The sequence below is a fragment of the Abrus precatorius genome, unplaced genomic scaffold (genome assembly GCF_003935025.1).
Source record: "Abrus precatorius isolate BTA unplaced genomic scaffold, Abrus_2018 Scaffold8, whole genome shotgun sequence".
Lineage (NCBI taxonomy): Eukaryota > Viridiplantae > Streptophyta > Magnoliopsida > Fabales > Fabaceae > Abrus > Abrus precatorius.
The window spans coordinates 12,055,686-12,067,861 of NW_020874428.1; the positions used below are offsets into that span (position 1 = coordinate 12,055,686).

At 32.2% G+C, this 12,176-nt stretch overlaps 2 protein-coding genes and 1 non-coding gene across 3 annotated transcripts; 2 read left to right on the forward strand and 1 right to left on the reverse strand.

Moving 5' to 3' along the window:
* Positions 1–258: 258 nt before the first annotated feature.
* Positions 259–1,561, forward strand: LOC113848559 (glycolipid transfer protein 2-like). The gene is made up of 6 exons (XM_027478171.1): positions 259–421; positions 509–564; positions 690–820; positions 911–1,046; positions 1,291–1,434; positions 1,526–1,561. Exons 1-6 carry the CDS (start codon positions 259–261, stop codon positions 1,559–1,561), a joined length of 666 nt encoding a protein of 221 aa, XP_027333972.1.
* A 7,505-nt stretch (positions 1,562–9,066) lies between these two features.
* On the reverse strand, positions 9,067–11,317 carry LOC113874229. Its single transcript, XM_027512461.1, has 4 exons — positions 11,035–11,317; positions 9,986–10,695; positions 9,666–9,869; positions 9,067–9,153 (listed from the first exon to the last, which is right to left on the reverse strand). The coding sequence occupies exons 1-4, from the start codon at positions 11,315–11,317 to the stop codon at positions 9,067–9,069; spliced, it is 1,284 nt and encodes a 427-aa protein (XP_027368262.1).
* A 130-nt stretch (positions 11,318–11,447) lies between these two features.
* On the forward strand, positions 11,448–11,554 carry LOC113848646. Its single transcript, XR_003501910.1, has one exon. It is a non-coding gene; the product is annotated as a small nucleolar RNA R71 (small nucleolar RNA).
* Positions 11,555–12,176: the final 622 nt, after the last annotated feature.

Here is a 12,176-nt window from a genome sequence, read left to right on the forward strand (position 1 = left end):
AGGAAATTGATAGCCCAAGATTATTTCTAGCGAAACAAAATAAATAAAGATAAAAAAAATAGAGTTCAAGCCAGAGAAGTTATGTTGCTGGATTCGTAGAGCAATACAATAATTGGGCTTGCAAGACTCATTCCTTCAAGAAACAACTTGATCAAAATTTTAAATTTTCTTCTTTGCCTACATCTTTGTACTAGTTTGCAACCCCAGACATATATAAATATCAGAGAACAGGAAGAGGGGAGAAAGAAGGAAACTAAAATGAAGAGCAATAAGAGAGACATGGAGAAGAGGTCAGAGATAAGTTTTTGCATTGAAGAGCTTTCTATGATGGTTATAGTTAAACCTGGTGAAAATCATGAGTCTTCCTTCATCCCCACCAAGCCTTTCCTCTCTGTTTGTTACCTGGTTCTACAAGTTCTTGGTGGGTTTACTGATAATTTGATATCTCTTTATGTTCAAATGTGAATGTGATGTGACACCTAAAACATTGTCATTATGAGTCTAGCAGATAAGATAGGACCAACTATGGCTGTTTTGAGACTAGACGTTTACCAGAATATTAAGGTAAAGCAAAACCCAAGGCAGAGCTGTAGATATATATGGTATATTAATTATGTTTACACATTGCTGATCATCAGTTACCTACCAATTATTAATTAGTTTGTATATTGATTAATGTTTCATTGCAGAGATTGGAACTCATGCATGAATCAGATCCATCATTGAATTCGAATTTGGTTGAGATTTTGAAATCAGAAGCAAGAGAAGGCAATGCCAAAAAAGGGTCTAGCTGCAGTAAGGCCTTTGTTTGGCTCACTAGGTGAAAAACAGAAGATATTTACATAATATATACTTTGCTATTTATAGAAATTCCACACGACAAAATTTGCTTTCCTTTGCTACCTTACAGGACCCTTGATTTCACTTCATTATTATTACAAACACTTGCAAAAGATCCTGAAAAGAAAATGGAGCAAGTAGTTGAAGAGACTTATGATGCTACTTTAAAACCATGGCATCGATGGATTTCATCAGCTGCTTTCAGAGTAAACACCACTTTTACTTTTCTTACATGTTTGTAATCAATTATATGCTTCTTGATTGATTTGCAGGGTAATTAACCTATATGTTTCCGCTCAGCTTGTTTTATGATGCGTACTTTTTCACCATATTCATGACCTCATATGAGTATGCGTACTTAAAAAAAACTTGCATAATATAGCAAAGTGACCACAACATCTACATTTGTACGTTTTCAATATTTGTTAACTAACAGAAATGTAATTGCAGGTGGCTCTAAAACTAGTACCCGAAAGTAAAATTTTCATCGATCTACTTAAGACCGAAGATGAAAACTATGACACCCTGAAAGAGAAAATGCAGATGTTGGTTTCTTTGTTTGTGCCTTTTCTTGAGGATATCCACTGTATTCTAGTAAGCTTCATTTCCTGCTTCCTAATATAACATGAATTGGTCATGAAATTCCTATTTTGTACTTACATATATATGTATATTTGTTTTGTAGAAATTGTATAACTTGGACGAGCTAAAATCAACCTAAGTCAAGATAGAAGAAGTAATTAATGTGCCGTTTCGTGGGTATTCTGGCTTCCTTCCCGTTGCTTAATTTCATGTAAATAGCTTGTATACTACAATATTTGTATGATACCATTTTGTAGTTAGTCTTTACAAGTTGGCATCACTGTCATAAGACGCATAGCTAGTTTTTTGTTATATATATTCAACATGCCCTCCAAGAAACACATGTACATATTTATCCAATTTTAGTGCCGAAATTTAACCTTTATTTTGCAATATATATATATATATATATATATATATATATATATATATATACTATTACATCTTTAATTTGTGTTATTGCACCAAATTCTATATATCACTTTGTTTTGCACAAGATTAGTTTAATAACGTTAATTATTATTCTTACATGTTAATATTCTGAACAATTATTTTGTAATTACATAGAGTATATATATATATATATATATATATATATCGTATGATTATAAATAATACAAAACTGAGGTGTAATTCTAAAGTTTTATCTTTATATAATGTGTATTGATCATTAATATTGATAAGATAATATTTAATGTTAATTTTTTTATACAAATTATAAAATTAAAATTTTAATTTTAATTGAAAAATCATATCAACGGGATACTTCACCTAAATTTTTTAACTTATAAATACTATAATACTATGTCACAGAATAATAATCATAAAATATAAACAACCAAGGAAAAGTTAATAAATATAATGCATGATACAAATATGATATGATAAAAATATGGAGACATAGTAAATTTTACAATTCATACGACACTACATGAATATAATGTAATATATAAAACTAATTTACATAAAATAAAAAATTTAAATTACAAAAGAGAAATCATGTTTTAAAAGTGACATTGAGTCATTACAATAAAAAAAACTAAAACTTGTTTAATTTTTATTATATTTCAATTAATATTGACATAAAAGTTTGAAAACTAAAAGTAAAAAATTATAAAATTAATGCTACTAAAAGTATTTAAAGTGTCTAAATAGTATCTGATATAAATACGAATATGATACGATTATAACGAGACACACAATACTATCATTTAGAAGTAGACATATTTCTTAAAGTAAATAAATGTATCCAACAATCAAGCTGGTTTAAAAATATATTTAACATATTAAATATTTGGTAATTGAGTTTGACTTCGATTATATCCTCTTGGTGTTCCTTTATTAAAGACATGTTACGCGTAAAATGGAAAAAAAAATTAGTTAGATAGAGTTACACCTATCAGATGTGAAGTTTAACATGCTCTCAAATCCGAGATCCATTTGACTCTCATTATTAAGTTTCACCATAAATAAAGCTTATAAGGTTGATTTAGAGCTTCAGCGCAAGCCTACAAAGTGAAATTTAAAAATAGTCTAGATCTATCAGTTTCTTGTTCAAAGTACTTTACTGCTTCGGGATCCACTTAGGTTAGAACTTATTGGCAATAAATTATTGCTTCGCAAATGATTAAATAGTCACTCTGGTTTTTAACTCCTTTTGTTTTAGCTTCTAACTTAATTTACACAAACACCTTTTACGTTAGTTTTTGCCATCAATCATCGTTAGTATCCACCAATGGAAGTGTCTATTTTGCATGTTAAATCCACGCTGGAATATTACTAGATAAATTATTTCTATCTGGGTAACAGAAAATAATGGCATTTTATCATTGAAAGAGAAATTAATCTGCAATTAAATTTTTTAAAACTTATTAAACAAGTATAGAAAAGAAAAATCCACTCTTTATGATTGAATGACCTGTGATTAACTTTAATTTTGATGCTCTCTTTTTTCTAATTGTTTTGTTTGCTCCAATGTTGGATTTCAAAGGAAATATTGTGTGGTGTTTGTGTTATATATGTATTTCGACTTCTTTTTAAGTTTATTATTTGTTATTTGGTAATTGTAATTTTATTTTTCATTATTTGCTTTCCTTGCATATAATTTATTTTCGTTATTGTTTGTGAGTTTGAAATTTACCTTATTATTGATGATAATTGTTCACATGTAGAGGTCACTTTGTTAAAAAAAATAATGATGGTAAAGTTACTTAGAAAAAGATAAAGTGAGTGTATAGCTTAATATATTTAGTGTTTTTAAGCATATTGAAATATTATAAAAAGTATGAATATTAATATACGAAAAATGTTTATTAGAAAGACCTTAAGTCTGATTTAGAGAAAAGTTTGAAGATCTTTAAAATAAATAAGGATCTTATTGAGATGAAAAATGCTTTTATAAATAATAATGGTCAAATTCACATGTATTATGAGCATGCTATCTATGAACCATAAGAAGTAACACATATTAAAGTAATTGCAACACTAAATAGAGCTAATGTAGATAAAAAAAAATTGGTAGTGAATTATGAAGAAGGGATTGTAACAAAAGAAATAGTTAATAGAAAAAGACGAGAAAAAGAAGTATACTAAGCAATCCACGTATAGGAAGGAACACAAGGAGTGCAAAGAATATTTGAATAGTAATAAATACAACCCAAGTATAGGAAGGAACACAAGGAGTGCAAGGAATATTTGTGTAGTAATAAATACAAGAGTTGAATAATGATGTTTATATGAGAAGGAAAAGGATAAGAAAAAAAAAGAAAAGAAAAAGAGATAAAAAAAAGCAATAACAAGATTAAAACCATGAGGTCAATGTAAAGAGAAAATGGTAGGAAGGAAGAAAGGAGAGGTAAAGAGAAGATTGTGGAACCTTTTGAAGATATCGCAGACATTTAAAAAGGAGCGAAAGATTACACAATTCTTCTTAGAAAGGATATTAAGTGAGTTAAAAATGACTCATTTAGAGTAAGGAGAAAACATGATATGTGACACGTTTATTGTGTGTGGATTAATGTCATTCATAACTAAAAAATCAAAACATTTAATTATGATCATAATTGTAGCAAGACTTTAAAAAATCAATAAGTCTCACAAACATGAGTGGTTGAGAAGTTTTCAAAAGCATGTACAACAATCATTACTTTAGCATAGAAAATTTATTGAATATATGAAGGTCAAATATGAAGTACTTGTAGATTCTAATAAGGTATGAAGATATGTAAAAAAGGCAAAGGAAATAGTTGAAGATAATAAGAAAGAATCATGTTTGTGGGTAAGCATATCCGTCGAAAAGTAATAAAAGGACTCTAAAATAAGTTCTCAAAATATCATCTCACAAGATTTTTTTTTCAAGTATTAAACATCTTAATTTAATTGTTTGAACTTAAGGGATGTATAATGAAATTAAATTAAGAACAAATCAAATCAACAAAAAATTAAAAGTAAATAATCAGCGTGACTTTCTATTAGATTATTAGAAAAGAGCTTAAAGCGTATGATTTAACCTTTTCACTTCTTTATGTTTACTTTTAATCTAATTCTAATTCTGGTTTTCTTATGATTGTCAACCACTCATATTGATTTTATTAACACCTAATGGTTATGTAATGTTAACAACCTTTTGTAACACCCTAATTTTTCATTTGCATTTTTTTGGTTTTCAAAAGGAAGAGTTTTCTAAAATAAAAAACTTAGAGAGAATATTCCTTTTAGCTCAAGTAAAATTTTCACTCAAACGAGAATGAATCATATTTTTTCATCTGTACTCTCGCTCAAGCAAAAATTTGCTATAGAAATAGGTAGCTCTCTGACATGTTTTTGCTCAAGTGAAAATACTTTCAAGCGAAAATACTCTAGCTCAAGCGAAAATATCAACCAAAAAGATAATTTTTGTCTGGTTTTCTCACTCAAACGAGAATACCCTCGCTTAAGCGAGAATCCTCGAGAAAAAAGGGTATTTAAGTAATTTTGGCCTTCTAAAAACACATCTTAAACCAATAAACCATTCTCATCTCTTTCTCTGTTCTCTCTTCTTCCCTTCTTAGAGAAAACCTCCTCAAACCTTGAATCTCTCTTAGATCTAAACTCGAGCGTCTATTCCACTCGAATTTAAGTAAATTTCAAAGTTTAACTCTTTCATCTCACTCCTATTTCTTTGTTCTCTCTTTTCATAATATGTACTCTACTCTGTGATATTAGGAAAAATTGTAGTTTTTGATAGTATCTCTGGTCAAAACGTGGAGTTTCTCTCTAGAGCTCATGCAGAACTAAGTCTTAGAAACCCATTTCTGGGTAAGAGGAGTTAATTCTAAACCCTAACTTTGATTTACATGGTTTGGCTTAGAACTCCAGATTTTCTTGCTTAGGATGGCGAATCCATAATGTTTTCTTAAGTAAAAGCAGATTTTTGGACATGTAAAACTCATATGTATTTTTTATTTTTACCTGAGTAAAGTTTCATGGTAAGAATTATGAAGAAAACCAATTTTTGAGAAGTTCTATAACTTTATTAGTGATTATTATGCATGAACATTTTTAGCGTGTGAATTATTATTGAGAATAATAAGTGTGTTAGGAAAAAGATTAAACCTTAGAATAGACAATTTTTATTAAGACCAAGAAAGTGTGATCTCCAAGAAAATATTTATGAACTGCGCGACTGATTTGAGTTTAAAGGTGTCTGACCTTCTATCAGGCCTGTATTATATATTTATGTATTTTCTTTTAAAGATTGTGTTGTAATTATTTAACCATGATGTCCTTGTATTTTGAATGCAATGTTGTATGTTGATAACGATATGAAATGGCTTGGATTTATATATGTGTGAGCTGTAGAGTTCAATAAAGAGCCATAAGTTCGCAGTGTTATGTGATTACTTTGTTTGAGGTGATTGGCAGTAGGGGTTTGTGATCAACCATTAATTGATTTATGTGTGTGAAAACATAGGGAAATAGTAGAGAATTTGTAAAATCTTCATTCTTTGAAAAATAGAGAGTTTTGGGTGCAGGGTTTCTCGCTCAAGCGAGATTGGTTCGTGCTGATTTGACAATTCCAGAGTGATCTCGCTCAAGCGAGATCAGTCTCGCTTAAGTGAGATAAGATAAGATTGCTCCAACTATCTCCTTATCCAAGCGAGAAGGGATCTCGCTCAGGTGAGAAGCGACATCGCTTAGGCAAGGAGTCACAGGAAAAATGTGGAGCTCTATGGACCCATTCTCACTCAGGCATGAATGCTACTCACTCAGGCGAGAAGTCTCTCGCTGAAGCAAGAATAGCACAAAATTGGGTAGTTCCATTGTCTAGTATTCTTGTCCAGGCGAGTGGTGTGTAAAAATTGAATTACTGGACAAGTGTACCCGTTGTCGGAGTAATATTATTAAAATTAAAGTACCAAGTGTCGTATCCACAGGGACTGTTATTAAGAAATTTTTCCTTAATTGCGTAATTGTTAATAAATATGAAAAATAAACTTTGTTGATGAAATTGCTAAAAGTAAAAGAATAATAATTTAAAAGAAACAGATATTCTTGTGAAAATAAATTATAGAAAATTATAACTAAAGGTATTCAAAGGAAAAAGGCAAGTATCTAGACTGTAAATCCCCCTAAGTGTCCAAATAACTGAAATTCTTCTTCAACTACTTAGTTCCAAACCCTTATCGCTGCAGAAAATTCTAATTTAAATCAATACCTTTCTCAAGGATAATGATTCCTAACCCTCAGTTGATTAATCGAAATCTCTTCCTTAATTAATATCCCTAGGTTACATTATGTTTATTATGAATTCCATAATTAGGGTTAATCCTAATACAAAAAACTCACATCTTTCTATCTCTAGAAATACATTCAAGTCTTTTTAATTGAGCAATGTTAATTTCGTGCAGGAATTTTACTCAAATTCAAACAAGAAAATAAGATAGAAGCAAATTGATACTACTAAATTAAACCCAAGAGAAAAGAACATAAAATAGCATTAGAAGAATTCCAGAAAATTTAGTCAATTAGGATTTATTACATCTAGATACTCAAAGGAAAGTTAGAACCTAAACATCTTGAAATTAAAATTACAAAAGAGATGAATTAAAATGCTTGATCCTACCTCTTGCCGTCTCTGAGTCTTTCATCTCCAAAAACTGCCTCCCCTAGGTTTCTGTGCCAAGTTCCCTTTTATATGAGTGGCCCAAGGGCTCATCTTCTTGCAAAAATTTAAATTCTGACGCACGTTAAAAGTACACGCCCAAGTACACGACCATGTACTTTGGCCGTGTACATCTCTGGTTTCTAAAAGACGCCCTTCAAAGCTTTCCATAAAAGTACACGCTCATGTACACGGCCATGTACTTTGGCCATGTACATCTCTGGTCTCTAATAATTGCACTTCACAGCTTTCTTGAAAAGTACACGCCTATGTACATGGCCATGTACTTTGGTCGTGTACATCTCTAGTTTTGATGATACACTTCAATTGACGCGACCAGTGAGATACACGCTCATATACACGGGCATGTACTTGCCTGTGTATATCTCTGGCTTTATTATGTGTTTCAATTCCCAATATCTTTTAAAGCTTTCACTTCTTGATCCTTTTTCCTAAAATATAAATAAAATGAAATTAATAATAGTAAATTTTATCAATGAATACCTTAAAACTCTCAATTATCATTCATGAATTACAATGTAGGATCAAGTATAGAAAACATTTATCAAATTCCCCCGAACTTGAACGATTGCTTGTCCCCAAGCAAAGAAATGAGTCAATTTTACCCTTGACAACAAAGAATCAAATTCCTGAATTTTTTTATTATTGTTATTTTTATTTTATTTTTCAAATTTTTTTGAGGGACAGTAATTCTTAAACATCAAATTGTGCCTTCTTTTGCTCTCAACCTTTGTAACTCTAGACAGAATTGAATAAGGACCTCTCTACCATTAGTTCTTAAAAAATCAACTCAAAACTTTGAATCCTTCCACAAGGTGTTGTTTAATTCTCTTCAATTTGAGCCATGATCTACTAACAGGGTGCATTTTATGCTCCATCCCAATTAGCACAAGGTATTAATGGAAATTCCACCCCTTGCTTTCCACATCAGTACCTCAAACAATTTTGGGGTTCTAGGATGTGGTATCCGGACATTGCCTGCAATCCACATTTAACTAGATATGTTTCTATGGCATGCTCTTTTTTTATTTTTGAGCAGAACCCCAATTTTTTTCAGATTTTCCTGGTTTTGTTAATTTCAAACATTTTTAAACAATTTGGCATAGATTCAAGGTCCTCAATTCAGAAAAGTCTAATGATACTTCAATCGAGAAACAATTAAAAACACAATTCGAATAACTAGAATAACTGCATGTGATGTTTATTTATTTATTATATTTTCAGGAATATCATCTCTAATGCAACAATAAAATTGACTCAATATTGCTCAAGAATAAAACAACAATTCAGTTCAAACATCTATAATTATCCACCCCACATTGTAAGATTTGCATTGTCCTCAATCAAATATAAAAATTAAAGTGCAACTAAAACTTCCTTGAAAAGTAAATAAATAAGCAAAGAGTCATGGGAAACAAAGCTAATCTGGGATTCAATTGAAGAGGAAACCTGATTAAAATTGATTTATAAGGAGATTTAACTTAGTTCAGAATGACAAGAGAAGTAGAACGATCAAAATAATGCAATAAAGAAACAGAAGCAGTAAACAGACAAAAGCAATATAAATCCTAAAAATAACATAAGTAAAATAATTCAATAACTAAGACTATCCTAATTGCAGACTAAAGTGTTGCACTAGCATCATCTGAGTCTTCATCATCTATACTAAGAAAGTGGTCAGAAGGAGATGGGGTTCATGCTGGGGTGAGGACGCTTATTCAAAATATAAATAAATGAGAAAATAAATAACTAAATTAAAATAAACTAAACCTTCCTAACCTAAACTATTCAATGTAATTCAACATTCAACATGAAGGAGTTTAAACTCCTCATTTGCAAAAGTTTGCAGTTGACCCCCTGGTACAGTTTCAGCCTATGTCCATTCACCTTAAAATTTCCTTTCTCTGGATGAGTTAATTCAATTATACCACAAGAAAATACCTTATGCACAGTAAACGGTCCAGACCAACGGGATTTGAGTTTACCTGGGAATAATTTGAGGCGAGAGTTGTACAACAGTGCTACTAAATCACCTTTTTGAAATAGTTTACCTCCCTTTATTTTTTTTATGATGGTAGACCTTCAATTTTTCATCTGGTGGTTCATTAATGGATGGGTTGGGTTGCTTCTCTGATTTCCATTCCAAATCTTTGAAGTCTCTCTTTCTCCATAATGGCTTAGTGGCTTCTAAATGACACCACTGTTCTTGAGTTACCAAGCTCATATCATTTTTTCCTCTATCATGAACTAAGCTTCTTTTCAATGGGTTTAAAATCAAGAATTCCTATGCACAATCAGAAACATAATCATCAATTACATTAATAAAGAGCAAGAATCATCTTGTTTCAAAGACTTTTTTATTACATCAGGAATTTTGAAAGTGACTTTTTCATCTCTAACCCTTAAAATTAACTTTCCATCCCTCACATCAATTATAGCCCCTGTAGTAGCTAAAAATGGATGACCTAAGATCAACGAGACATTAGTGTCCTCATCCATATCAAGAATCACAAAATCAACAGGAAAAATAAATTTGTTCACTTTTACAAGCACATCCTCAATGATACCCCTAGGATATTTAATTGACCTATCAGCTAGTTGAATACTCATCCTAGTTGGCCTAGGTTCCCCTAAACCTAATTTCTTAAAAACAGAATATGGCATCAAATTAATGCTAGCACCTAAATCAGCTAAAGCCCTATCAACTATCAATCTATCAATGAGACAAGGAAGAGTAAAACTCCCTGGAACCTTCAATTTTTCTGGCATCTTGTTTTGCAGAATTGCTGAGCATTCTTCATTCAGAGTTATTGTGGCCAACTCCTCCAATTTCTTCTTGTTGGACAGTAGATCCTTCAGAAATTTGGCGTACTTGGGCATTTGTGCCAAGGCATCAACAAACGGTAAATTAATATGAAGTTGACGAAATAAGGATAGAAATTTACCAAATTGTTCATCATCCTTGTCTTTCTTCAATCTTGTTGGGTAGGGAAGTTGGGGTATGAATTCTTTCACTACAGGGTGCTTTACCACAGTCTCCTCTTGACATTTATCCTCCTCTTCAACTGCATCTTTTTTCTGTTTCTTGCTTCCCCTTCTCTTGTAATGTTCTGCCACTCCTTAATGTTACTGCATTGACTTGTTCCCTAGGATTAGTCTCAGTATGGCTAGACAAGCTTCCTTGAGGTCTTTCTGAGAGGAGTCTAGAAATTTGACCCAACTGAATTTCTAGATTATGGATAGAGGCTTGTTGATTTCTTAGTGCTATCTCGGTGGATTGGAACCGAGATTCTGAAGTTTGAATGAATTTGGTCATCAACTCCTCAAGGTTTGACTTTTTTTAGCTAGGAGTGGTGGTGGATGTGAAGCTTGTTGAAATCCTGGGAGTGTGTTGTTCCGCATTGGCTGTTGGTTGTTGTTCCATGGTTGGTTTGCATAGTTCCTCCAACCTGGATTATTCATGCCATTATAATTTTGGTAAGGTGGTATGTTTCCTATCACATTGGCATGTTCTTCCTGAGTAGCTCGACACTCATGATTAGGGTGGTTTCCTCCACAAATATCACATCTCATTACCGGAGCAACTTGATGGTTAACAGATAGACCATCAATCTTCTTCCCTAAGGCTTCCACTTGCATTGCCAAGGATGTTATTGCATCAAGACTATAGATCCCCGCAGATTTTACAGGTTTGGATCGAGTTAAGCTCCATTGATAGTTGTTCATTGCCATTTCTTGAAACAGTTCTTATGCAGCCCTTGGTGTCTTGCTATTCAAAGTGCCCCCAGCTGCAGCATCTATCATTTGTCTTATGGCAGGGTTTAACCCATTGTAGAAGGTTTGCACTTGAAGCCAGTCAGGAATCCCATGATGTGGGCACTTCCGCAGCAATTCCTTAAACCTCTCCCACGTATCGTATAACGTCTCTGTCTCAAACTGGTAGAAGGAAGAGATATCATTCCTTATCTTGGCAGGTTTAGTGGGGGGAAAATATTTCGCCAAGAATTTTTCTGCCATAGCCTCCCATGAAGTAATAGATCCTCGTGGGAGAGGATTCAACCATTGCTTTGCTCTACTCCTAAGAGAAAATGGGAATAGCCTCAAGCGGATTGCATCATCAGTAGCTCCATTGATGTTGAAAGTATCACAAATTTCTGGAAAATTTGCAATGTGAGCATTGGGGTCTTCGTCTTGCAACCCATCAAACTGGATAAATTGTTGAACCATCTGAATGACATTGGGCTTTATTTCAAAATTTCCTTGTACATCCGGACGGACAATGCTAGACTCTGTTCCAGTTAATGATGGACGAGCATAATCAGACATGGTCTTTGGTTGATCTTTGTTGTTTGCCATTCCTTCCATGTGGGTTTGTGTGTTTTCTCTCTGTGCTAGCAGTCGCCTCTTTTTTCGAATTTTTTGCAAAGTTCTTTCGATCTCTGGGTCAAATTCAAATAGTTCTTCAGTCAGTGCAGTAGAACGGGTTCTGATCATACACTAGAAAAATCAGCTCCTAAAAAGAATGAAAGTAAAATAGATAAGTTAATTCAAGACTAAAGAAATAGATAAAATTAGTAAATACGAAATCAAG